The sequence below is a fragment of the Rhinatrema bivittatum genome, chromosome 2 (assembly GCF_901001135.1).
Source record: "Rhinatrema bivittatum chromosome 2, aRhiBiv1.1, whole genome shotgun sequence".
Lineage (NCBI taxonomy): Eukaryota > Metazoa > Chordata > Amphibia > Gymnophiona > Rhinatrematidae > Rhinatrema > Rhinatrema bivittatum.
In genome coordinates, this window is record NC_042616.1 from 106,166,763 (window position 1) to 106,192,562 (window position 25,800).

The 25,800-nt window shown below is 44.0% G+C and overlaps 1 protein-coding gene across 4 annotated transcripts in view; it reads right to left on the minus strand.

Moving 5' to 3' along the window:
* The window catches only part of DIP2C (disco interacting protein 2 homolog C), an 851,589-nt gene that overhangs the window by 43,595 nt on the left and 782,194 nt on the right, over positions 1-25,800 (minus strand). For 3 of the 4 annotated variants that reach the window (XM_029588529.1, XM_029588528.1, XM_029588530.1), the window contains exons 32-33: positions 12,977-13,006; positions 10,723-10,784 (exon numbers count right to left, since the gene is read on the minus strand). In XM_029588529.1, the coding sequence (XP_029444389.1) occupies positions 10,723-10,784; positions 12,977-13,006 (92 nt within the window). The remainder of the gene's footprint in view (positions 1-10,722; positions 10,785-12,976; positions 13,007-25,800) is intronic. The other variant, XM_029588527.1, reaches the window with a different exon arrangement.

Consider the following 25,800-nt stretch of genomic DNA (forward strand, 5'->3'; position numbering starts at 1 on the left):
AAAGGCTCCATGGACTCTCCCCCCAGGCTAGAGGATTCCTTGTGAGAACTGTTGCCAATAGACCTCTGGGGTCTACCTAGCCCTTTTGAGAATGGTGACTAACCTCAGTATAGCTGGCTCTTCCATCAGTGTCAGCAGATTGAAAGGCATCTCGGTTGCTGCCTGTCAGCAAATTGCCTAAGTAAGTTGCCCACATGGATTCTGGCTAGCCTGCCAGCTGGGCAAATTCATCAAGAAACAATCTGGGTTTTCTTCTAGAGTCATTTTAAGTATCACTGGAGGCAGCAGAGTTGTAACAGCTTGCACAGTTTGTGCTATTTGAGTCAGTGACAGTTTTTGTTGATTTAACTGCACTTATAGCGTCCACTGCAGGATATACTGATTCTGTACAACTGTCTGTGGCTGCTGTTTGTAAACCCGCCCTAGTGAGATGGGATCCCCTCCTGCCTTGTATTAGGTGTCCTTAGCCGAGTACTACAATCAGTGTTCCCTGATGTTACACACTAGGGGTCACTTCTAGAAGCTCCCTCTTCAATTAGGTATAAACAAAAAAGAAAAGGCTTGTAGCCCACCCAATCTAGTCTCTTGGTGGGACAGAAAGGGGGATAAAGAAAGGGTAAGGGAATAGCTTAAAACTAACAAATTTACTGTACCAGATGTTCTGTTAAAAAAAATCTTTTGCTGTTTTATTTTTACTTAGGCACCCTAAAACAGTAACTAATACTTATTTTCTCCTTTATTCTAGATATTCTGCGTAAATATCAGATAAGTATAATGCTCATTACTTATAAATCTTTTAAAACAAAACAATCTATAATAGTGGTACTTTATCTTATGTAAGGAATTGAATCTTTGTTCTACCTTATATTTTTCAGGTAATCAAGCTTTGAATCTCAAAAAAATGGTAAGTATATTAAATGTTCTTTTCTTCCATATACTCTCCTTTCTTTCTTATCTCAGTATTTTGGTTTTATGTCTATTTTTGTCTCCGTATATCGATTTCTCCTCTGTTGATGAGGCGGTGTGAAAACATATCTTTATAGTAGTTTCTCTTCCTCCTCCTTCTTTTATTCTTAATTAGCGTCTTGCTTTCTGATCATCTTCTTCAGTTGCTTTTCACCTGTTCTATAACTAACATAAAAAAGAAAAATCTACCGGTATCTCCCTGTCACTGCCTCTTCTTACGCAGGCTATGAATCAGTGCGTTCCCTAGGGTGAAATGTTAACATCGTCTTGTTGTTGACTGTGATTGACTAACTGGAAAATAAATGATAATTATATTCACCCTGATTTTAGACAATTTTAGTAATTGTCTCTTTCTATGCATACTATATTCCTAGGATCACCAGTCAGTGTTTCTTTGTCGAATCTTTTGCACTTAGATAAGTGTTCCTTAGGACCTCAACAGTTCACTGTAGATTCATATCAGATATTGCTCTGACTCGCTAGGAATATTTTATTCAGTTACTTTATTCATCTCCAAAGTACCCTTGCCTCTCTAGCAGCCTCTTTTACCCTTGACAGGCATTTGTGTCAAAATTATCCTATCAGCAGCCTATCTTAGCTGACCTTAAATTCTGGGAGTCAGCTTATTATGGTCTATCTTGAATTTTCTTCTTACCTTGACCGGTACTCACTATTAAATGTTACATTTCATACATGGATGCACTCACACAATTACTTCCCTACTGCCCTTGTCGTTAGATTTATGTTTGTATAACAACATTTTAGGCCTTGGTGCTGAAACAACAGAGTACAGTGCTCTTGCTCTCAAGCGATTTCACCAGGCTTCTCCTCATATTCTAAAAACTGAGAGTTTTGAAGAAAAATTACTATAGCCCCTCTCTGATGATGTCACTGGGCTCATATCACCCAAGCCATCTTGGTTCCTTAGGTAACAGCTTCATCCTTTCAAGTTCCACGCTGTTCGGAACACTGAACAGTGCTGCTAATCTCTTTCTGAAAATCACAGCCTAACCTGCAGGAGCTGTTAGAGGAGTCCCACCATTGCTGCCTGCCCCTCTCTCTTCTAGATGTAGGAGGTTAGTGCAGCCTTTATGTCTGATCAGCATATCTCTACTTGTTAGAAAGTCAACTATGACAACTCAGCCAGCTTTCAAGCCCTGCTATTCCTTTTATTTATTTCCTTTTTTAAAATTTCAACATCATAGCTGCTATTTTCCTGGCCACACTACACTGCCCAGATGCCTGTCCTGTCTCCTTAGGCCCCCCCCCCCCCAAAACAGCACAGGTTCCCTGCACATCAGACCCCTTACTCCAAGGCTACTGGCAGGCTCAGGTAATTTTAAAACTTATTTATTCTTTTTAGCACCTTTTCTATTTTATCCCTGTGTGAGGGCCTGCAGTAATCACTCAATGCTGATTTAATATAATCTGGTGCAGCAGAGCCTACAGGACTGCTGCCCTGTTCAGGAACACAAGAAAACAAGATTTTTTTCTTTTGCTTTTTGGAAGGTATTAAAAAAACCCTAGCTTATCTGGCTCTAACTCACTACACTTCCCTGTTTGTCCAGGCAGTGCTAGCCCCCTTAGTCCATTGTACGTAACTTTCAGGCTGCCGTTACAGCCAGGCCCTCCCCTCCCGCAAAAAAATTCTTTTTGGCATGGGTCTCTGGCCTGTGCTGTGCTTAGATCAGAAATCCTACTGGTCTAAACACATGTAGCAGCAGTATGAGATTGTCCCTTGGCTTGGGGAGGGTGTCAGAGGATAGAGCAATCTGTATTCTGGCCTTTTCTTCACAAAAATCTATTATTTACCCACACAAAAGCAAAAAAAAAAAAAGACCTGCTTACCTCAGCATCCCTTTAAAGCAAAGTCACAGCAGTAAAACATAGACAGTCTTAGCATATTGTCTGCTTCCTCTTCCTGTCTAGGGCCTCCCTGTTCTTTCCTGGGCCTGTTCTCTTATTCCACTGGTTCGGGAAATGCCCTACGGCCAGTATTCCTTTCTGGGCTGCATCTTAAGGTGGACTGGACAATATACCTGAAGCCAGTCTCTTAAGGTGTTCTGGGGCTCTCTCCTTATATACTCCTTCACATGGATACGTATATATATAACCGCTGGGCTGGGGTCCTATCTTAGGAGTCTTTTGGCAAACCCTTATCGTTAGTGTTAAAGTTCTTTTCACATATCATACCATTCAACTAGCCTGAGACTTACAGGATTCCTCCTTGAGAGAGGAAAGCAGGGAGGGTAACTTCCTGGCTTGGGGGCTTTTATTCACAATGAAGGTAATTTTCAAAAGGATTTATGTGCTAAAAACTGGGTTTTATGCATGGTAAGTGGGATTTTGAAAATTGGTACAATATTCTGCGTCTTTTACGCATGTAGATCCTTTAAAAAAAAATTACCCCGAGTCTTTATAGTGGGTGATAATCATGCTGGAAACAGAAGGGTGTTTCAATACAATTTTACTGACAGATGTTTTAAAGGTGACACACAATGCCTCTTGCAAGTTTCTTACTTGGTTGCAGAAATCCAATAAACAAAGTTATATTTGGTAATCTGTGACTCTGGTTTTTCTTCAGCAATGAAATCTCAAAACAGTTCCCTCTCTATTGGCAGTTGGGTTCTATGCTGGTGGGGTGTCAGACTCAGATGTCCTGTTAATCATCTGTGGTACCTGAGGAGTACCTCTTCTTCCTTTCCTTGGATACCAGATAGATATTTAAGTAGTCATAAATTAAATGGGTTCCTTTCTTCTTGGCACCTTGGACAGTGGATGAATTTCCGTGCTCTGTTGCCTGATTTGATTAAGCAGATGCTGTATCGCTCAGATGGAGAGAAACAGGAAATAATATGAAATATGGAAGGTAAAGGTAAAAAAACTTCCTTTAACAAATGACCAGAATAAGCAGTTCTCTTTTCCACAACAAGGAAAGAAATTCGAGAGAGAAGCTTATCACCACTTTTCCTAATCCAGGCCCAAAGTGTGGGGCCTAGGAACTCAATTGAAAACACTTGTTCCTCTCTGATGTCCAACTAAAATTCCATATATCCTCATGGAGGCTATCCTTGTACAGAAATAAGCAGCAATCGCTACAGCACCACAAGGAGGTGCTGTAAAATAGATGGTATGCTCCTTTACCTTCCTAAAATGGCTATTACGCTATACTTAGTAGGGAACCCAATGGGGTCCTACATATAGATAGATAAATTAATAAATATAGCCTTAATGTGTCTTTATCCTCTTTATATTTATGGAAATTTGATTTATTTTTTATTCCAAAGTACTTCTCTACTAAGCCAGAAGTAATTCTAGTTTTTTTTTTCCCTGTAACCCAAATTTTCCCCCATTATTTTCCCCTTCCCATAAAGCATACACAGGAGATTTTCTAAGTCTCACTGGCCTGAGAGATACTCCTCTAGAATATCCAACAGTCCCACTCTATAGCTAACATGTGTTACCATGGTAGAGGCACCTATTCTCCTTCCATCTTCAGGCCTCAAAGCAACCCCTGTACAGGGTCAAAGGCCTCAACATACAGCAGATCTGAATCAGAGCCACTGGGCCACACCATAAAGCTATGGCCTAAGCTACCAAGACCAGCCTTGTTAACAATCTTATTCTGTTCTTTTAGGCCTGAATTAAATTAAATATTCAAGAATATATTTCTTATAAATGATCTTTTAAAAACTGACCACTATATACTGTATATTTCAGCAACTTCTTTATAATGAAGAATGCAATAAAATTAAGGGTCTGTGATGCAATATAAGGAGGTTTGTTGTGTACTAGTGATGAAGGACTTATAGGAACAAATTGGCTGTCTGTATATGGAAAAAAAAGTTCAGAAACAGAGCAAACATACCAGGAAGGAAAACATGGTTCTTCAAATCACAAAGCTGTATGTCTATGTAAAATCATGCATTTGGACCACAAAACCACACTAATCACTTGGCAATAAGAAGGACAAATATTAATTACCACCAACTAGGAAATGGACCCAAAGATTGCCAGTAGATATGGTAAAGCAACATGAAAATACAAATCCTGAAGAGGCTCAAGTAACTCAAAATGTACTCTCTTGAGGAAAGAATAGGGTGGAGGAGATAGGAAACATTTAAATACTTAGCAGGCTTCAATCAAGTACAAAAATAAAGCTCCCATGGTTATTTTAAGGCAGGCGGTATAAAATTCAATTTTTAAATAAATAAATAAAAATTTCTATACTAAAAGAAACTTAAGGACAAAGGGCCATAAAATAAAGATGGAAGCAAGACAGGGAGGCTCAGAGCAAAGGGTGAATGCCTGGAATAGCTTACCAGCAGAGGTAGTTACCATAACCATGACAGAATTTAGACATGCTTGGAACAGAACCAAAGGCAGTGGTAAGGGCAAGATAGAGAGAGAGAGGCAAGATAAAAAAAATAGGGGTGGTGGAGTTGTTCAGAAAATGCCTGGATATTGATTTAGATATGGAAACACAAGTCTATCTAACTGAAATGGTAGATAATCATAATTGGGAGTCAAAGTTGGCATGGACAAAGTGGAGGTACAGCTATGTTAAGATCCCAGAGAGAGGTAGAAAAATAGACTAGGACAGAACAGTAGAAGACTTTTGGTGTGCTCTCAGGTATAATAGTGGGGAGATAGCGGGTCGTTTAATACAAGCAGCAGAATGACTTGGCTACTCTCCCCTGTTAACAGCAAAAAGGATAAGGAATGATCTCCTTCAGCTACTTCAAGCTTTTATAGAAACATGATGGCAGAAAAAGACCATATGGCCATCCTCACCAACTAATTCAACTTTACAATCCCTACCACTCTTTCAGAGATTCTCTGTGTTAATCTCATGCTTTTTAAATTTCAGACACTATTCTTGTCTCTACCACCTCCACAAGGAGGCTCTTCCATGCATCCACTACTCTCTTTGTAAAGAAATATTACCTTAGATTACTCCTGACTCTGTCCCCTTTCACCCTCATCCTATGACTCCTCATTCTAGAGCCTCCTTCCATTGAACGAGGCCTGCCTCCTGTGCATGGAAATCTTAGAGGTATATAAATGTCTCTACCCGCCTTTCCTTTAGGTCTGTTCCCATATGGTTTAGAAGAAAGACCAATGATCATTTTAGTAATAACCCTCTGGACCAACTCCAATTGGTTTATATCCTTTTGAAGATGTGGGCTTCAAGAATGTACACAGAATTCCAAATGAGGTCTTACCATGGACCTGCAGTATCACCTCCCTTTTTCTTCTGACCACTCCTCTCCTTATGCAGCCAAGCATCTTTCTGGCTTTTGTCATTCCTTATCTACCTGTCTGTCTACCTTAAGATCATCAGATATGCTCGCCCCCAGATCCCATTGTTCTTTTATGCTTAGAAGAATTTCCCCAACTATACTGTACCTCTCCCTTGTGTTTTTGCTTCCTAAATGTATAACATTGCATGTTTTAGCATTAAAAACTGCCAGTCCCTAGACCATTCCTCAAACTTCGCTAGATCCCTCCTCATACCTTGCATACCTTCCTGGCTGCCTATCCTGTAGCAGATTTTGGTATCATCCAGTGGCGCACCAATGGGAGTGGAAGTGGGGGGGGGGGGGGCAAAGCTCTCAGACACCAGGCTACAGGGGAACACTGATGGCCGATCAGCACATACCTGAAAGGATCAGGAAGCTCTGGAGTGTTGGTGCCGAGTACTCCTCCCGTCTCCACTTGCCTAGAGGCTACATTTTAGATTAGTCTCTTTGGCAGCTGATTATAGCCAATAACATATGACAGGCCTAATCTAACTCACTGTTCATTCATTCAATGACAAGACCTACCTCTGGTAAAACCATGCTGCCTTGGACACTGCAATCCATTGGATTACAGAAATTGCACTACCCTCTGTTTTAGCAGCGATTCCATTAAGTTGCTCATCATAGAGGTCAAACTAATTAGCCTGTAATTCCCAGCCTCCTCCCTACTTCCACTGGAACTCCTCCTGACTCTAAATAAGTATTGAAAAGGACAGGTTATGAGCTGCAAGATCTCCTTCTTGGAGATGGTGCTGATAAGGACAAGGAAGGGTGATGACCAAAGCCAGAGTAGTGTAAATAGGGACAATTGGGTAGACTAAATTGGTCAAATTGCTATTATCTGCCAACAATTACTTTGTTATTACCTATCAGGCTGACAGTGAAAGCTGTGCATACAACAAAATGGCACCATCCTTCTTGGAGGAAGGCACCACAGCAACCCAACTGTGTTGAATCCTCCAGGCGGAAAACATCATGTATAGTTTCTGGATCAAGAAGGAAGACGCTGAAAGACTATTTCTGGGCCTCCAGCCTAGGCAATGGGACTGGGCCTTGACAAGGCCTTGGCCTAGGTGACTGGGACCTGGCTGGCCAGACCCCAGTGTCAGGCTGGGTCTTGACTAAGACCCAGCAATGGAACCGGACCTAGGCCCAGGCCTGGACCTCCGCAACCAGAACACAGTCTCAGTTTAACCCTTGCATTAGAACTGGGCCTAGGCCTGAGCTTTGGCCACTGGGACCCAAAATTGGCCCAGGCCCAGAGAACAGAACTAAGCTGAGGCCTGGTCCTGCCAGAAGTCTTTTTTTTTTTGTGGAGTGAATACAAATATACACAAAAATTGTAAAGGTAGATTTTAAAAAATACCCGTGCGCACATGGACACGGCTATTTTATAACATACATCGATCTGCTGGAGTCATATTCAAATTAGTAACGTAACTTTGGCATGATTTATTAAACATTTTTGTCACAGACACAGAAAGGGTAAAATGTGTTTGAGTAATGACGACCATCAGTAAGGTCATGTTCTGGCAGTCAACATTCTAGAAGGGAGGAATCAAAAGACTCAGAACAAGTTGAAATATTCTTAACTTAGGTCATTAGCAATCAGAAATGTCTGATTCTTAAAAGGCAATAACAACATTATAAATTTCCCATTATAGTTTTTAGAATATAACTATAATCATTATTTCAATTTAAAAACTGTTTCAGAAAGGTCTGTTTATTTTCAGGGTCTGTGTTACCCCTCTGTCAGTGGGATAATATACTTATGAAGTAAACAGAATGCTGGACATCAGTGTGTCAGACTGCAGCACTCCTAACCCATTATTGTAGGTTCCCTGTTGACACTGTTGAGAACAAATGCCCTGCAGTCCCAAACGTCTACCTAGCAAGGATACCAATGGGAATCAAATGTTTAAAGACGAGTTGACGTTCAGTCTAAAGGACCATACATCTAAGAATTTTCCCCAACAAACAAAAAATTGGGAAAAACCCTTTAGTACAATCACAGTATCACCAAGTTATTCTAAAGATATATGCACAGTATGCCATCGCACCAAAAGGTTGTATAGCAGTCAGCCCCAGTTCTGCTTTTCTGGTAATGGAGCAGTATGTAGCCCTGATTCTGCTGTGCTAATATAATCAAATCATTTTTAGATTCCTTTCCACTTTGTACATAATAAATATTGCAAGATAAAAATAAATGTTCCATGACTTAAAAAAAAAAAAGTACTTAAAAAGAAGTGGGAGCTCATTAAGCCTGAGGACCAATTCTGATCTCTTCCTTTTTTATTTTTTGGAACAATTAGTAACTACGTTGTCCAAATATATGAACATGGCAAATCAATAGGGCTCATCCCTTTTGAAAATGTAACAGATCTACTTCCTGTCAAACTAATTAAGTATTATTAGGATACACAGCAGGTTTAGTATAGAATTGGCTTCTAATTTCACCCAGTAGTGAAGAGCCAGAGATAGATCTTCTACATCCCATATAAAACCTTGTGGAAGCATATAGGCCTTTCAGCTTAAGAGAGTTAAAATAATATACAGCTGGAATAATATACAGCTGGAATAATATACAGCTGGATGACAAAAGATACCTATGAAAAAGTTTATCCTCTTTCTGCTCATGATCCATGACAGTTTTGCTAAGCTTTTATCAGGGGTTTTTTTTTCCAGGGGGTACATGCCAGAACTGAGCACTGGCACCTTTTTCCTGCACTTGTCTGATTTGCCCTGAGGTCCCTTAAAAATAAAAAAAAGCAAAAAGCATTTTGTATGTTAGTATCGGCACCTTTTTTTTTTATTAGAAAAATAGCACTGGTATTTATAAATGACAAACTGCTCCAAATTATATTGCATTGTGCAGCCACTTGAGAGGGTACACAAGCTGCATCAAGTCATGAGTTATTTTCACCAAGAAAGCTGTATTTATGTGCTGTTTTCTTTTAGCTTAAAAAATATGCATGCATAACCCCCTGGGCAACATGGGCTGAGACACAGTGAACCCGATGTTTTGGACCCCAATTAGATCTGGGCCTACTCCAAGAATCTCGGTTACAGAACAGAGCCACAGGTTGGAAGAGCAGGCGCTGTTGAGAGAAGCTGTTGTAAAGGAGAAAGATGCTAGAACAAGGAGACAGCATGGAGCAGGGGAAGCCCTAGTTAGCAATTGTGCTGGGTAAATTAATGCTCCTGGGAAGTTCAAGTGGAATAGCCCTTTTGGAATTTTTCGGCACGAAGAACGTACAAAGTATGTGGAGCCCCAGCCTCAGCAGCAAGAGCACTGTGCAGAGATCTTCAGGAGCATAAAGAAATGGAACGGAAAGCAATCAAGGCAGTAACAACCAGATGCCCAGAAGCAGAGAATCTCGAGGGTGGGTCCTAATGCTATCCTGGAGGTTGCCTAGAGACAAATTACCGTTAACACGGGTTTTGTTGAAAGGAACCACTCCTACAATTTCTATTGGCAGATAAATCAGCAAAGTGGACGGCAACAGATCCGAGCGAGCAGATTTCGTAGTACAACTGCTCTATACAGAAACTAAGAACTGTTAAAGCTCACTGCTTCCTCCATACATAAAGTCAGACCAATTTGGAACCATATTCTACTGAACTGGTCTGCACTTAATGGGAGTCAAAGGACAGGACCGGCACCAACATTCACAAAAGAGGAAGTATCCTTTTCTCTAAATTCATTTCACCTGCAGCCTGCTGCGACCACTAAGTAAAGAACCCTGGAACCATTAAGGACATTCCCCCGATGCTCAGGTGTCACGTGTTCTATTTTATTTTATTATCATTTATGTGCTGTGAAGTATTGCATGTAAGGAAAAGTAATTCTATCAATTATTAATTCACTTCTAATTCTCTAAATCGCCCTTCTACTTTCCCCCTAAACTCAGGAGAGCAGCCATGGTTGGAACAGGGTCACAAGCTGTCTCAAACAGAATGGGATCCAGTTGGGTTACATATTTGCTTGTGATGTCAGTGTTACTATGGTTCAATCAAATCCAGTACGCATGAGGCAAATTGTGATTCCTGTTTCAGTGGCTGTTCCCTGAGATTTAGGGGGAATTGCTAGGTGGCTTCAAAAAAGAATATAAAAATTAGTGTTCTTGGACAAACAATACATGGTGAGAAGTACTTAGTAAGTGCATCTTTTCAAATGTGGGACCACTTTCTTATAATAGTTCTGCAGTCTAAGAGTCACACAGGGCTCCTGAGCTGCAGGTTACATAACGCTGGTGCAAAGAATAGAAAGCCACTGTCCTCGCACTAATTCAGTGTGTGTCTTTTGAGTGACTTTTTAAATAGTTTAGCCCTTGATAAAGTGTATCTTTACTGCTGTAGCCAGAAATTGTCCTATTTGGTTTTAGCAAGTGGGTCTTACAAAATGTCCCCAGCCAATGTATCGAGAAACCCAAAGCTGTAGGATTTACCATACCTGTCATGTCTCAAAGCTCTCATATCGACATACACGGTGGTCGGGTCTGGACCAGATGTTCCCTGTAAGTAGTAGCATCTCAGAATTAGAACTCTAGCTCTGACTAAAATGGCTTTTCATATTGACTACAAAAAGACAAGAATCAAACAGGAGTACACATGTTACCAACCAATTACACTGATTTCATCTACAGTACAGAACATTTAAATAACTTGTTAGTGCAATCCTGAAATAACTGCTGCCCTTTTTGGACTGCAGCTAAGAGTACTCCAGAGATTTATACCAAGTCCCTGGCGTAAATACAAACATATGCAAAAAAAAAAAAAAAAAATAACTGCATGTTGGATCAGTTGACAAGTTAGCAGAGCAAACATAAAAAAATAAAATAAAACGTGCAATTTGTTTTTATTCTGCAAAATGAAAAATATGGAAACTGTTGAAAAGAGAAAGCATTATGCTAGCAAAAAGAAGCGCGATGTGCAAAGCATAGCTCACACATGCACGGGCAGCGTGGAGACGTAAGGCCCGAGATATTAATGGCACGCACGCACTCACACACACACACACGAAGTGACATGAATGGAAGAAGCTACACAAGCAATTATTCTGTTCCTCTTAAAGCTTTTCACAGCATCATTAATGACAATGTCTTCTCACAAACGATAACAGCTGAGTAGTTTGTGTTTTAGTCCCAACACGCTGCTCGGGTAGTGCCCTTTTTCTGTTCCATTTGCCACTGCCAGACCATCTCAAATCTCCAAAGCTCGTGCTTTGGAACGAAACAACAGAATCCAACAATACTGAGGAGGCTTGGCGCACACACACGCTATCACTGGGTCCATTCTCCCACAGTGATGCATTCGTTTTAGCCTCATCTCTTGCACTGGGCGCCACTGGCTAACACACAGTTCCTCTCTGCATTATGAGGATCGATGTTCCTCAGTTATTCCCCCGTCCCTGCCCCAAACAGCAGTGAAGTAAGAATATTACTATTCAAGAGTCCAAGAGCATGCAAGGTTATAGTAGCCAAATACAACAGAAAGACTGTAATATACAATCTGCACAGTATAAGCTCACAAAAACCATGCCTGTTGCTCATTTCTTCTTCTCAGCCTCCTGCTAAATAGCTCATCCCCTTTCACTGATTTTAAACACGCGCACACCTATAACATTTATTTAACTGCGTTTTGGTCCATTGGTCACGGTGCGAGGGATGCCCAAAATCTAAATGGTAAAAAGGTAGTTTACTACTCTATGCTGGGCACATGTAAAACCAGAACAGTCGGCCACACAGCATCTCTAACATAAAGTAATAAAAGAAACTTTCTGACTGCCACTTACTGGTACTGAGAGATATTGCATTTCAGTAGCAAAACACTGTTGCATGAAAAAGCCAGAAAATAAAAAATACAAAAATCTGCTTAGATCACTTTAAAATGGCCAATAAATAACACAGGGGAAGGAGGACCTTATGATAGAAAAGAAATAAGTACAAACTTCGTTCTCATTTCTGCTTTCAGTAGTTTGGATATTTCACATCCTTACAGCAAGATGGTCGAGATATTATGCCACAAAATTCAGTAAAGAACAGCGCTACAGAGCGTGATACAGTATGGCATGCTGCCACCGTACTGCAGGCTACAAAAGCCACTGCTGACACTTGATTCATATACTGATGGTTCCAAAAGCTACTTCCAGATTTCACTGCACCCAAAGGCACCTTAATGTAATGCATATACTGGGAACATCATTGGCAGTCAGTATCCCATCACCAGAAGAGAGAAAGAGAGAGAGAGAGTTAACGGAGCAGCACATGCAGGTTAGCCTCTGACTACAAAGCTTGCAGAGTGCACAGTGTACAGAAGATACAGCATCCTGGCTGACTATTGCCGGTTTCTGTTTCCAGTTTAATTATAAACTCAGCAGTGTAACAGACTAGTGCTGAGGGGAGAGCGTAATTGTAACCCCAAGCAATTTCACCAAACATTTTTATGGAGCAATGCTCTGCAAGGCTGAAGATCACTAAGATACATTACACCAGAACTGGACCAATTTGGAAAATGGGGCAAGCCACTCTGCCAGATAGTGCACAAGCACATGTAACATTATTGTGATCTTGCTAGTTATGACAGGCATCGGACATCTGCAATGGGCCTGTGCTGCGAGTCTCCAGATTCAATTCCTAGTCTGTCCCACTGTTGGAAGCTCAAAGGTGGGTTTTTGTTTTTTTTTAGGGAACACGAAAATCCCCTACCTGCTCGGCCAGCTTCCCCAGCCTGTGAGGCTACAGCAGCAGGGATAACAGGGAAGAGGAAAGGAGAGGTAAAGAAAAGACAAAAGGAAAGAGGAAAAACAAGACAAAATAAAAGGGTGATGGGAAAAGGAAAATGCAAGAAGCAGGGAATCAAAACAAAACAAAAACAATGTCAAATACAGAAACTGTAAAACGTAACCATCATTCTATTAAAGGTAAAAAAATAAAATAAAAGAATAAAAAATAAACAAAGAGGTGTTAACAATTTAGTACAGCAACAGAAAAGACAGCAGTAGACAGCTGCTGGACCCCTGGAGAGATGTAGGAGAATTTAAGACACCAAAGCATATTGTTAGTGGACAATTTGTGCTGTGTCCATATTTCCTATTGCCCATGGACAGCAGCACGGGGAAATTTCACCCAGTTATGTTAATGAAGACTGACTTCGCCACAGCAAGCTTGAACCTCTGACTCCAACAAGGCAAGGCTGCCAGTGGGTCCTCTCCTGCTACCCAGGCCACACATTTCAGTCCTGCGCAACAAGTTCACAAGAGAGTGGAAAGAAAAGGTATACTTACAGTCTCTCAGAGCGTTCACCCTGCTCGTGGAGTAAATTATGCTCATTTTTTTCCCTTTAATAGCTACTGTACAGAGGAAGTCAGTGATGTGACCGTGTGTTAGATTTTTAACAGTTCACCTCTCACCTACTCCCTGACTTGCAGTGACGTAGATCATATAGGTAACCAAGTAAATTCCAAATAATACATACAAAATAAGTACAAATAAGCTATCTATCTGTGTGTATGCCAAGTTCAATCGCACTAGCGCATCTGAAACATGAGCTGGTAAGCTTCCATACTTTCAAATACAAACAAAGCAAAAAGCTGTTGAATTTCAGTAAGGTGAGGTGCTGATCTCCTGCTCCCTGATTACCGTAATCCCCTGTCTAGTGGCACACGCCGGACAAGCGTACATCAAGAAATCCTGGATTTTTCCCTGCACTAGTTAACACTGCATAGAAACAAATGTCATCAGCTATACGACAATCTATTCTGGTTTTCTTTTTTTTTGCCCTGCGGGGAGGGGGGTCTGCAGAGTTTGTTTTCAAAATTAAAGGTCAACAAGTTATAGGTGATACCTTTTCTTTCTTCGCGTGAAATGCACGAAGTTAGTACCAACTCTCAAAAGCCAGACACAAAACGAATTGTAAAAAAATAAAAAAGGCACCACCTACAACTTTTTTTTCACGTTGCTGTTTATTTCCACGGATCCCAGCGAACTCACACAACCACCATGCTACTTTTTCCAAAATTGAGAGAGGGTTCTGCACACTAAATTGAAGGCGGTGGTTAAATAGATGCTGTTATCCATGCCAAACAGAAGTGGCAAATCACCTTGCCAGACTGAACTAATAAGGAGGCAGACTCAAACAATGTCAGGAAGTATTTTTCATGAAAAGGGTGGTGGATGCTGAGAATGCACTTCCAGAGGAGGTGATGGAGACAAACACAGGGACTGAATTTAAAAGAAACAGTAGAATAAACAGAGGCTAGTAATGAAGCACTGGGTCACCTGCACGGAGTGGGCGTTTCAGCCCAGAACAGCAGTGGCATGACTGCCTTGTGTTTCCAGGGGTAACCCGCACAGAGTGGTGGTCTCAACCCTAACCAAAACTGGGCAGAAGGGATGGACCATTTTGTAATTATCTGCTGTCATTTACATTATTTGCTGTTATTATGTAACCGAAAGGGCCAAGAATAAAGCAGGGTAGAAAGTAAAGAAACATATACAGACTCGTTGGTACAGGTATATTTAGTTTGCGTCTCAAATGTGCAATTTTCTCTCTATTAATAATAATTACTAGCTGAAACCTATTGAAATTCCCTGGAGGCCCCCTATCTACTGTCCTCCTCCTCTCCAGTCCGACTACAGCACTTCCTTCCCTTCTCCTCGGCTTGTCCCGAATACCCACTGATTCCCCTCCCCACCTCCGCCCCAGCTCACTCAAACCCCCTCCCCCATCGCGCTCACAGCACACCCCGACCATCCTTTCCAACCCAACCCACCGCTGTTCCCAAGCCCAAACCCCACATACTCTGATACTCTAACTCCTCAGCCTGACCTAGGCACACTCGGACTCCTAGTCCCAGCCCAACTCCAGCCTGCCCCCCTCCCCGAACCTAGCACTTTTACCCACCTAGCAGACCCCAGTGCACATTCAATCACAGCAAACTGTCTCCCCCCCTCCCCAGCCGTACTCGGCACCCTCGAACTGCCCCCATTCCCCATCTGATCCTCTTCCCCAGCTTGACCGCAGCAGAATGGACCCCCCCCCCCCCCCAAGCTCAACTCCAGCTCTCCCTTTCCCCCTCACTGGCTCAGCCCCAGCACACTCTTCCCCCTCCCCAAGCCTACAAACCCCCCCAGCCGCAGCTTGATCCCAGCTCTCCCTTTGCCCTTGCCCAGAGTGGTCTTAGTGCATTCCCCATACCCCCCCTTGGTAACCCAACTCCAGTCACTCCTCCCCATCCCAGCCCAGATCCAGCACGCTTTCTGACCCACCCACCTCTGCCCCCACATGGCCCTAGCATATTCCCAAATCCTTCCCCCGGTCCAGCCCTAGTACACCAAATATCCAAAAAACCCAAGGAAATGAAAATACTCTCCCAAAATACCACTTCAGGAAAATGTCTCACAGCCCCTCACCCCCCACCCTTTACTAAATCATGGATCTGCAGATGTTTCTAGGGCAAAAGCCATCCCCTATTGCTCCTGTCCCTGTCCTCCATCTTGGCATACTGGCCGCTGGCCAATCCGAGTCCAGCTGTGTGACATTATGGTTTCGGGCCTAGGTCTGACTGGCAGCCATTTTGCTAAGCCAGAGGAGGGGCTGGCGTGACGGTGAATGGTTCCTGCTCCTGGAAGCCCTGTGAAATCGAGATCTGGTAATGGCTAGGGGCAGGGAGAGGTCAGTGGGAGGATTTTGCGCATTCACGCATGCATGTGCACTACCATCTGCCAAAAGACAGATACACCAAGCGTTATCTCCTCTCTTTCTCTATATAAATACACTATCTATATGAGAGAGAGATGTTTGCATTTTATCATATATATAATCATAGCCAGTAATGGCTTTGATGAGACATCAAAACTGAGCTGTTAATCAAAAAAGGATGCTACCTACATTTTTAGACAATTACCCATTAATTAATAATAATGGTCAGTAATCCGCTTATAATGCTACCTCCTTCTCGTGCTGTTCTGTCATTGTAATGTCATGTTATTTACAATAACAACAAACCGTTAAGTCTTGGACTGTATGAAACAAGAAAACAAAAACTTCAAAAATAATTTTTTGTGGCAATCTTTTGTTTTATGCAGTTTTGAAATGAATGTAGTTATTCAGATTTTTTTTTTTAATGTTCTATTTCCTTCTACAAAGTCTGAAAACCCAGGAGGAAGAGGAAGCATGTTTCTTGCTGCCAGAGTTTTGGGCTCCGGGCTGAGTTGCAGTCCGTGACTCTCAACCAGGGCATCCTCGCTGGAATAGCTTGGCTGGTCAGGAGGGGTAAGAAAATAAAGAAATAACCCTCGTGCCACCACCGGCTGTGGATTGTCCTGGAAAACCAGTGGAACAAAAGGCTGTTTGAGTAAAAAAAAAAAAAACAAAACCCAAACAAAGCAAAGAGTAACATGGCCCGAGCGAGGGGAAAGCTGGAATCAAGTAGGGTCAGAGGAAAAGGCAAAAGAGATGGACTCAGCAGCTGTTATCTGTGATCATGTTTTATTTTTCTCATCTAAGCACAGATGGTGAGAATACATTCTCAGCTACAGATGCATTCTGTTCCTTCCAGGGAGGATAGTTTGCATCCAATTACTATCAGGACTTGAACATTTCACACAGAAGAGTCTATTTGCAAAATCTGGGAGGAAAAAAACCGACAACCCCGAGCGTGTGGCAACAGAATAAAAAGAAGGATGTGTAATCTGCTTTGAAGTGGCTGAAATGCGGCATATAAACCTAAATAAATAAAATAAAAACATTAGCTAAAAATCTGCACTTGAGATGCACAGATATGATGGCTTCACAACCATCACTAAACATTGTTCCTCCTGACAACTTTTGGGAATTTTTGCACATTCTGAAGTCTTCTCATCATAAGGAAGGGATTTTGCCCTATATGTGCTATGCGAGCATGCAAGATACAAGCTCTTGCAGAGAAGCAGTGGAGCAGAAGCTCTCTATGAGGAGTTTGAAGTGGTGTCTGATGGGCCTCACTGTTTACCAACTGCAGAAATGGTTTTGGCAGGCCTCACTGTTTACCATCTGAAGAAGTTTGAGGAAGCAGGGAGTTTTTTTTGGGATTTTTGAGGTTTGACCAGTATCCTTACAGGAGGGACAGTTCTCCCCCCCCCCCCCCCTCCCCCCCGAAGAGCTGGATTTCTCAGTGGTTTCAATGTACGACCAGTTAACACTGGGGCAGGGACTGACTACTGGATGAGAAGAGTTTTGTATCCAGTGATTTTTGGATCCGTTTCCAATAGTAAGGTCAAAGCAACCTTGCTGGAGGGAGTGGATTTTCAGCCACTTTGTCCCTGCAACCAGTCAACAGTGGGGACAGAGTTTGCTGGTGTGAAAGAGGATTTTTGACCAGTTATGAAACAAGGAGGATTTTTTCCATTTTTGCCCCTTGCTTATGTTTCTGAGAGAGGATACTTTTGCCACTCTTCAAGGAGAGGGCCACTGATTCAGGTCAGAAGAGAAAAAAGTTAAGAGGCGGTGCTCTACGGACAGAGAATTTGCAGCCTTTGGAGTTGCTATTTTGTTTTCTTTTTTATGTTGATGCCCTTTTTTCTATTTTGGGATGGATTTTGATGTTTAAGTTGAAGTAAACCTATTTTTGCTGAACACCACTATTGAACTGTGGATGTGTTCTTTCAAGGAGACCTCAACTCAGTAAGAGCGTTCCTTCTGTGAGAACCACTGAACAGTGAGAGGATGCTTGAATTTGGGTGACTATCTTCTGAAACATAGATCCTCCTTCCCGCTGCTGGAACCCTGGCACCCAGGGCAGAAGTCTGGTGTTGTATGCAGTTGTGAGATCCGGGAGAGAAACTGTGAACCTGCATTAATTAAGGACACTCAAAACCAAAAGGGGGTTACAAATATTAGGACTTTCTATCAGCAAGCAGAGCAAGTGTCTATCCACTCTGTGACTGATTTTGTGACCATATCTGCACTTTTCCTTCCCAAATTTATGAAGGAGTTAAACATAAATGCAAATTCAACAGGAGTCAAACCTGGCTCTTCTAACTCACCAGGTATGTGTTTTATCTCCTGCAATAAACTGCCTTCCAAAGTAAATACATCAAAAAGATCTGCAAAACTTGGCCCAACACTGATCTTTGGATACAATTTTTACAACTGCAGCTTCATCTGCAGTCTCTCCACATTTGCAGTACATCAGAAACCCAGATCAAAGCAGTGCAGTTAATGCGCTATAATGCTTAAACTCCAGTCAATCAGCACTGCAATCAGATTCTTCCAAACAAGCAAGTGCACTCAACAGGAGAGGTGTGCAGAGATCAGTGGTGCTGAGCCTGTGAAAATCACCAGGACTCCAAGACACACAGAATGCTCACTTTCACCCAAGGCCTTGACACACGCACGCTTGAAGAAATAAAGCACAGTTTAATGGCTGGCCTGGGTAAATGCCAGGCCCGTGTATTTCCCCTTCCCTTTCTTGTGATCAGATCATAAGAATTAAAACATGTAACACTTTAAAAGGCTATTCTACTGCATATTCTGCAGCCCCATCTAGCACTTAAGCAGGATACCATCCTAAAAACGTCTGACAACAAGCATTTGCTGGAATTCACTAATGGAGTTATCACGATTAGACACGCAGTAGTGAATTACTAACTAAAGGTAACATAGATTTTGATGTTTGCCTCCAGTCTGGAGGTTATGTCAGCAATTTTTTGGGAGAGGGATTGCGATGACTTCTCTTGCCTTGCCATTTAATTTAATTTTTAAAGAAGAATGTACCCAACAGGCATATTTTCAACTGAGGTTAATATGTAAGTGATATTTTACTACTGAAGGATCTATGAGAAAGATAATCAAACAAGAAAGCTGCAGTATATGGTGAAATAATTTTTCATCTGTGGACATGACTTATAGAGGGGTTTTCTCTTATTCTGTGGTCATGAGAAAAATCCTTGACAAACTGACCCTTAGGCATGGCACCAGTGTACAAAGCCAGCAATAGACAGCACTCCAAATATAACTGTTTTATACAAGCTAAATACTCTGAAGCAATATCTGGCACAGTCCACTCTAATATCTCATCTTTTTCAGGGGTTGTAAAGATGCATAAAAATGTATACATATATATACATTTCACAACATCTAATATGTTACTCTTGGAATTCTGAATGTTAACATTTTATGTCTTTTAATAACTATTTCTCACTGAATTTTAAATAAGGTCAAATAAAGAGTAAGACACCACCTCTACATGTAGCAGGTGGTGTCTTACTCAATGTATAATGGAGAAATTACTTACCTGATAATTTCGTTTTCCTTAGTGTAGACAGATGGACTCAGGACCAGTGGGTTATGTGCGCCTCTGCTAGCAGATGGGAGACGGAGTCAGATTTCAAGGCTGATGTCACCCTAGATATACCCCTGCAGTGACCTCAGCTCCTCAGTATTCTCGAAAAGCCATTGTGAACATATATATTGCTTAACAACTTGATTAAAACTGATTCAACTGATTCAAATGATTTCAAAAACTGGAGACTGCCAGTGCACTCAACCAAGTTATCACAGACACCAATCTAACTGCGGGTGTCCTGAACTAAGGGTAGGAAACGGCTTACCTGTATTTGTTTAATCTCGAGGTTTGCTTTCCAAGGTCCTCCTTCTCTGAGAGCAGCCATGAGCGGGATGCTGAATCCATCTGTCTACACTAAGGAAAACGAAATTATCAGGTAAGTAATTTCTCCATTTCATAGCGTGTAGCCAGATGGACAGGACCAGTGGATGTACAAAAGCTACTCCCGGACAGGGTGGGAGGCTGCCCGAGGCCCACAAAGTACTGCTCTTGCGAATGCTGCGTCTTCTCTAGCCTGGACATCCAGGCGGTAGAACCTGGAGAAGGTGTGTAGGGAAGACCACATCGCCACTCGACAGATCTCGGCAGGCGACAGCAGTTTGGCTTCTGGGCTCTGGTAGAGTGAGCCTTAACCTGCAGGGGAAAGGCTTCCCTGCCTCTATATAGGCTGCTTAATTACTTCCTTGATCCAGCGAGCTATGGTCACTCGCGAGGCCGCTTCACCTTGTCTCTTCCCACTGTGAAGAATGAACATGCACTCCGTTTTGCACACCGGTTCTGATTGTTGTAGGTACCGTATCAGGAGCTTGCCAATATTTAGATGGCGAAGAAAGCGGGAGTCTTCAGAGTCCTTATGTTCATCTGGAGATGGTAGAGAGATGGCTTGGTTCAAGTGGAACTCGGAGACCACTTTCGGTAGGAAGGAGGGGACGGTGTGAAGCTGTATTGTTCCTGGAGTGAACCTAAGGAACGAGTCCTGACAAGATAGTGCCTGTAGCTCAGAGATGCGACAGGCTGAATATATTGCCACCAGGAATACTGTCTTCAATGTTAAGAGGCTTAGAGACAGACTGCACAATGGTCTGAAGGAAGTCCCCGCTAGAAAATCCAATACCAGATTGAGGATCCATAAGGGGACTGGCCACTTTAGGGGTGGTCGAAGTTGCTTAACCCCTTTTAGGAAACTGGCCAAGCCCGGATGAGCTGATAGACGGATTCCGTTCACTTCGGCTCTGAAGCAGGAGAGGGCTGCTACCTGAACTCTGAGGAAGTTGAGTGACAACCCTTTCTTCATACCATCCTGCAGAAATTCCAGAATCATGGGAATCTTGGCCATTCCCGGGAATACCCCGTGGTCCTCGCACCAGGCTTCAAATATCCTCCAGATCCATATGTATGCCAGAGATGTTGAGAACTTCTACGTGCAGAGCAGAGTGGCGATCACCACCTTTGAGTAACCGGGCTTCTTCAGGCGAGTCCTCTCAAGGGCCAGACCGTAAGAGAGAACCGAGATGAATCTTCGTGAAGAATTAGGCCCTGCTGGAGAAGGTCTCTGCATGGAGGTAGGCACAGAGGGCTCCCTGCAAGGAGTCTTTGCATGTCTGCATACCATGGGCATCTTGGCCAATCTGGGGCCACTAGTAGTACGTCTATCTTGCGGATGATCTTGCCAATTAGCAGCCATGGAGGGAAGGTGTACAGTAAGTCCTCCTCTGGTGAGGTCTGGACGAGGGTGTCGATCCCTTGGGAGCTCTCGTCTGCGGCTGAAGAACCTGGGAACTTGTGCATTGAGAGAAGTGGCCAGTAGGTCCATAGCTGGGAGGCACCAGCAATTTACTATCAGTTGGAAGGCTCTGGTCGATAGCACACATTCCCCTGGGTCCAGGCTTTCTCTGCTGAGGAAGTCTGCTGAGATGTTGTCTTTCCCTGCGATGTTGGAGGCCGAGATCCCTTGTAGGTTTACCTCCGCCCATGCCATGAGGGGGTCTATCTCCAGAGACACCTGCTGGCTCCTGGTTCCTTCTTGGTTGATGTAGGCAATCGCTGTAGCATTGTCTGACATCACTTGAATCACTTGCCCTTGGAGCCTGTGACTGAATCGCAGGCACGCTAGTCTCATTGCTCGAGCTTCCAGGCGGTTTATGTTCCATCTTGCCTCTTCCTTGTTCCTGGGCTGTCAGCTCCTGACAGTGTGCTCCCCACCCTCGGAGGCTCGCGACTTTGGTGAGCCCGATCCAGTTCGGTGGGGATAGGCTTACACTTCTGCTTAGGTGGCTTTCCTGTAGCCACCACTGAAGCTGAGAACATACCTCCGCTGGTAGGTGGAGGCGATTCGAGTAGTATTGGGACAGCAGATTCCTGCGTGACAGTAAGGGGCTTTGGAGTGGTCGCATGTGAGCCCTTGCCCAGTACTACTTCCAGAGTTGATGACATGAGCCCAAGGACTTGAAGGTAGTCCCATACTTTGGGGTGCACCGTGGTCATCAATTGGCGTACTTGTTCCATCAGTTTTCTCTTCCTCGGGGAAGGGAGGAAGACCTTGTTCTGTTGGTGTCGAAACGGGCCCTCAGGTACTCTAGGGACTGAGAGGGCTGCAGACTGCTCTTGACTGTGTTCACGACCTAACCGAGTTCCTGCAGGAGGTTCTTGACTCTGCTGGTCACCTGCAGGCTCTCTTCTGAAGACTTCGCCCAGATCAGCCAGTCGTCCAAGTAAGGGTGTACCAAGATCCCTTCCTTCCTCAGTGTTGCCGCCACGACCACCATAATTTTGGAGAATGTTCTGGGGGCAGTTGCCAGGCCAAAGGGTAGCGCCCAGAACTGGTAATGGCGGCCTAGCACCACAAAACGTAGAAAACGTTGGTGGTCTTGATGGACTGGGATGTGAAGGTAGGCCTTGGAGAGATCCAGGGAGGTTAGGAACTCTCTCGGTTGCACTGCCATTATTACTGAGCAGATAGTTTCCATGCGGAAGTGTAGGATCTGTAGATGACGGTTGACATTCATGAGGTCCAGGATGGGTCGGAATGACCCCTCTTTCTTGGGCACAATGAAATAGATGGAATAGCGCCCTGTATTTTGCTGGGGTGTAGGTACCGGAGTTATAGCCTTCAGATTGAGTAGTCTTCTCAGTGTGGACTCCACTGCCATTCTCTTGAGGTGGGAGTGGCAGGGTGATATCATAAATTTGTCTCGAGATATGCTGCAAAATTCCTGACTAGCCTTCTCGTATGACGTTTAGTACCCACTTGTCTGACGTGATCTCGACCCATCATTGGTAGAAGAGGGAGAGTCGACTCCCTATTTCCTCTTCCTGTGGATGGGTTGGCCCATCCTCATTGGGAAGCTTGGGTCGATCCTGCCTCTCTTAGGTTGTCGGTTCCGAAAGGGCTGAGACCTCCCGGATGGTCAATGTGCCTGGAACAATGAATTTCTATAGGGTTGGAAATGCTGTGAGCTTCTGCCCCTAGATCTCCTGGGTGAGGGGTGCCGGGATCTTTTTCCTCTATCTTCCGGTAGCCGAGGCACTGGAGACTCACCCCACTTGCTGGCTAACTTCTCTAATTTGCTTCTGAATAGGAGGGATCCCTTAAAGGGCATTCTTGTAAGGTTCGTCTTAGAGGTCGCGTCTGCAGACCTGTTCCGCAACCATAACTGTCTTCTTGCCGCTCTTCCAAGGCTACTCCTCTGGCTGAGGTACAAAGCAGGTCTGAGCTTGCATCCACTAGGAAGGCTGTGGCAGGTTCAATAGTCTCTCTGGCAACCGCAGCAGAACTATCTGCTTCTCTCGCGAGGAGCAAGCAGGAGCGGGCCACCAGTATGCAGCAAGAGGCGATCTGCAGTGTCATTGCTGTCGCATCGAAGGCTTGCTTAAGGATGGTTTTTAATCACCTATCTTGAACATCTTTCAATGCTGCACCCCTCCCTCAACGGGAATGGTCATTCGCTTTGAGATGGCACAGAACATGGTGTCCACTTTCGGGAAATGCAGGCGTTCCTTGGTCGTGGGTTCCAGAGGGTACAAGGATTCCAAGGCCCGCCCTCCTTTAAAGCTCGCCTCTGGGGCATCCAATTCCAGTCGATCAGTTCCTGGATGGTTTCTAGCATCGGGAAATAGCAAGAGGCCTTGCGAAGGGACACCAAGATGGGGTTCTTCCTTGGTTCCGTCATAGGGTCCCCCATGCCTGGGATCCCCAGAGTTTTCAGTCTGAGAGACCAGGGCTGGCAATTCATCCTTGTGGAAGAAGCGCAGCATGCTTCTGTATGGTTCCATGCCTGGAGGGATTTCTCTTTCTTTCAGAGAGCCCTCATCGTCATCTGTGGTGTCTGGGTCCCTGTCAGATAAACTCTTGGTTTACTTCTGCTGAGAGGATCAGGTGCTCCCGACTGGAGTTCTACCTGGTTTGGGACCGGGGCTGACTGCGCCTGAACAAAGGCTTGTAGTCCCTGGAAAAATTCCAAACAAGAGAAGGCCCCTGGGTCCATGCTTATCCCTTGAGGCACCAGAGTAGAAGTTACCGAAGGGCCCTCTAGCAGTGAGGAGGTCATCTCGGAATTGGGTAGCTCTGGGGAGCTGCTGGATAAGGTCCCTGCCAACCCGTCCTCCGACTCTGATGGTCCAGACTTGGAAAACTTCTGGGACTCTATTCCTCCCTGGGCTTCCTCACAATGTTGGCACAGACAGGACTCCAGGTCGGGTTGTGCTGCTCTGATGTGGCAGGCCATGCAAAGGGAGTGCCGTCTTGGCTTCTTTGCTGTCAGGGCCATGATCTCTGGGTGCCTGGTATCTGGAGCGCGCAGGTAGTGTGCCTGGATATGCGCGGCTGTGCGTGCAGTTATGCATGTTGTGCGTCCAAGAGGTCGGCCTGCCCCGCGCGTATCGATGGCCGAAGGGAGAAGATGGTGTCAGAGCCCACTGTGATTAAGATGGAGATGCCAGGATCACCACGTGGCAAAATCTCAGTCGAAAATGGGGCCTAGCTCATCGGGGGCCTGCTCAATCCGTTCGGAGCCTCCCCTTCTTACCTCGTCGGTAAGGAACGCCGAGAAGGAGACCAGAGAAATTCGCCAGAGTCCCTCTTCTTCTCTGGCTTTAAGATTTTAAAGACCTTACCTGGTCTCAGCGCTTACCGGCTGAGTGCAAAGTCAGTCTCCAGCTGTGTGGGGAGAGGGCACTGTCTTTTACCGCCATGCTTGGCTTTGCACCTGCTGCCTTTAAGCCGCTTGAGCAGCTAAGTGCACGCTGGAGACTGGCTACTGGACCAAGGCACTTCTGAGGGATCGGAAATCACCTCAGGAATTCTTGACTGGGGGAGGGACTGTTAGGTATCACCGTAGGAGAGCGGGGCTACTATTCTTAAAGTTGAAAAAACCTTTTTTTTTTTTTGTAATCCTGCTAGCAAAGTGCTAGCGAGAGGATAGTGTCCTCATCTGCTAGGGAGACGGAGAAATACTGAGGAGCTGAGGTCATTGCAGGGCTATATCTAGGGTGACGTCAGCCTTGAAATCTGACTGTCTCCCATCTGCTAGCAGAGGAGCACATAACCCACTGGGGTCCTGAGTCCATCTGGCTAGAGCTAGGAAATTAATTGTTATCCTGCAACATCTCTGTCACAATAAATGATCCAATAGAATGGTACTTAGCACCAGGTGGCTGAGGAGATGATCATTTTTAAAGCACATGTTCACTTCATTGCGGAACTACAAGTTTCCTGAAAAACAGCCAGCAGAGCTCGTGATGCTCCAACTGCAACCAAGATGTGGCTACAGCTGCTCTAATAAGTCACCCAGCGTTAGAATGTTTTTGCTGACCTCTAAGTGAGATTCTGTCTTCTTTTTGACTGCCTGCTCTTTGCAAAGGATAGAAAGAAGCTGGTACATTCAAAAAACAAACAAAGCTTTAGACAAAATTTAAACATAAAACCTATTAGCAGGGAAACAAGTAGCAGATTATTTGACTTAGCTGAACAACTCTCTCTAAAGGCACACTATCAGTGTTAACAAAAGTGCTGTGTGGCCATGATCATTGGTTTGATTCTCTGCATTGGTTTTCATGCCCTTGAAAGATATCTGCATACTTGGGGACAAATATAGAACACAGCGGGGGGGGGGGGGGGGGGGGAACAGGGTTAAGAGACAGGGCAAACAACATGCATGGGGAGAAAGAGAGGCCCTGAGTGTTGGATTAACGTATGTTCATCTACCC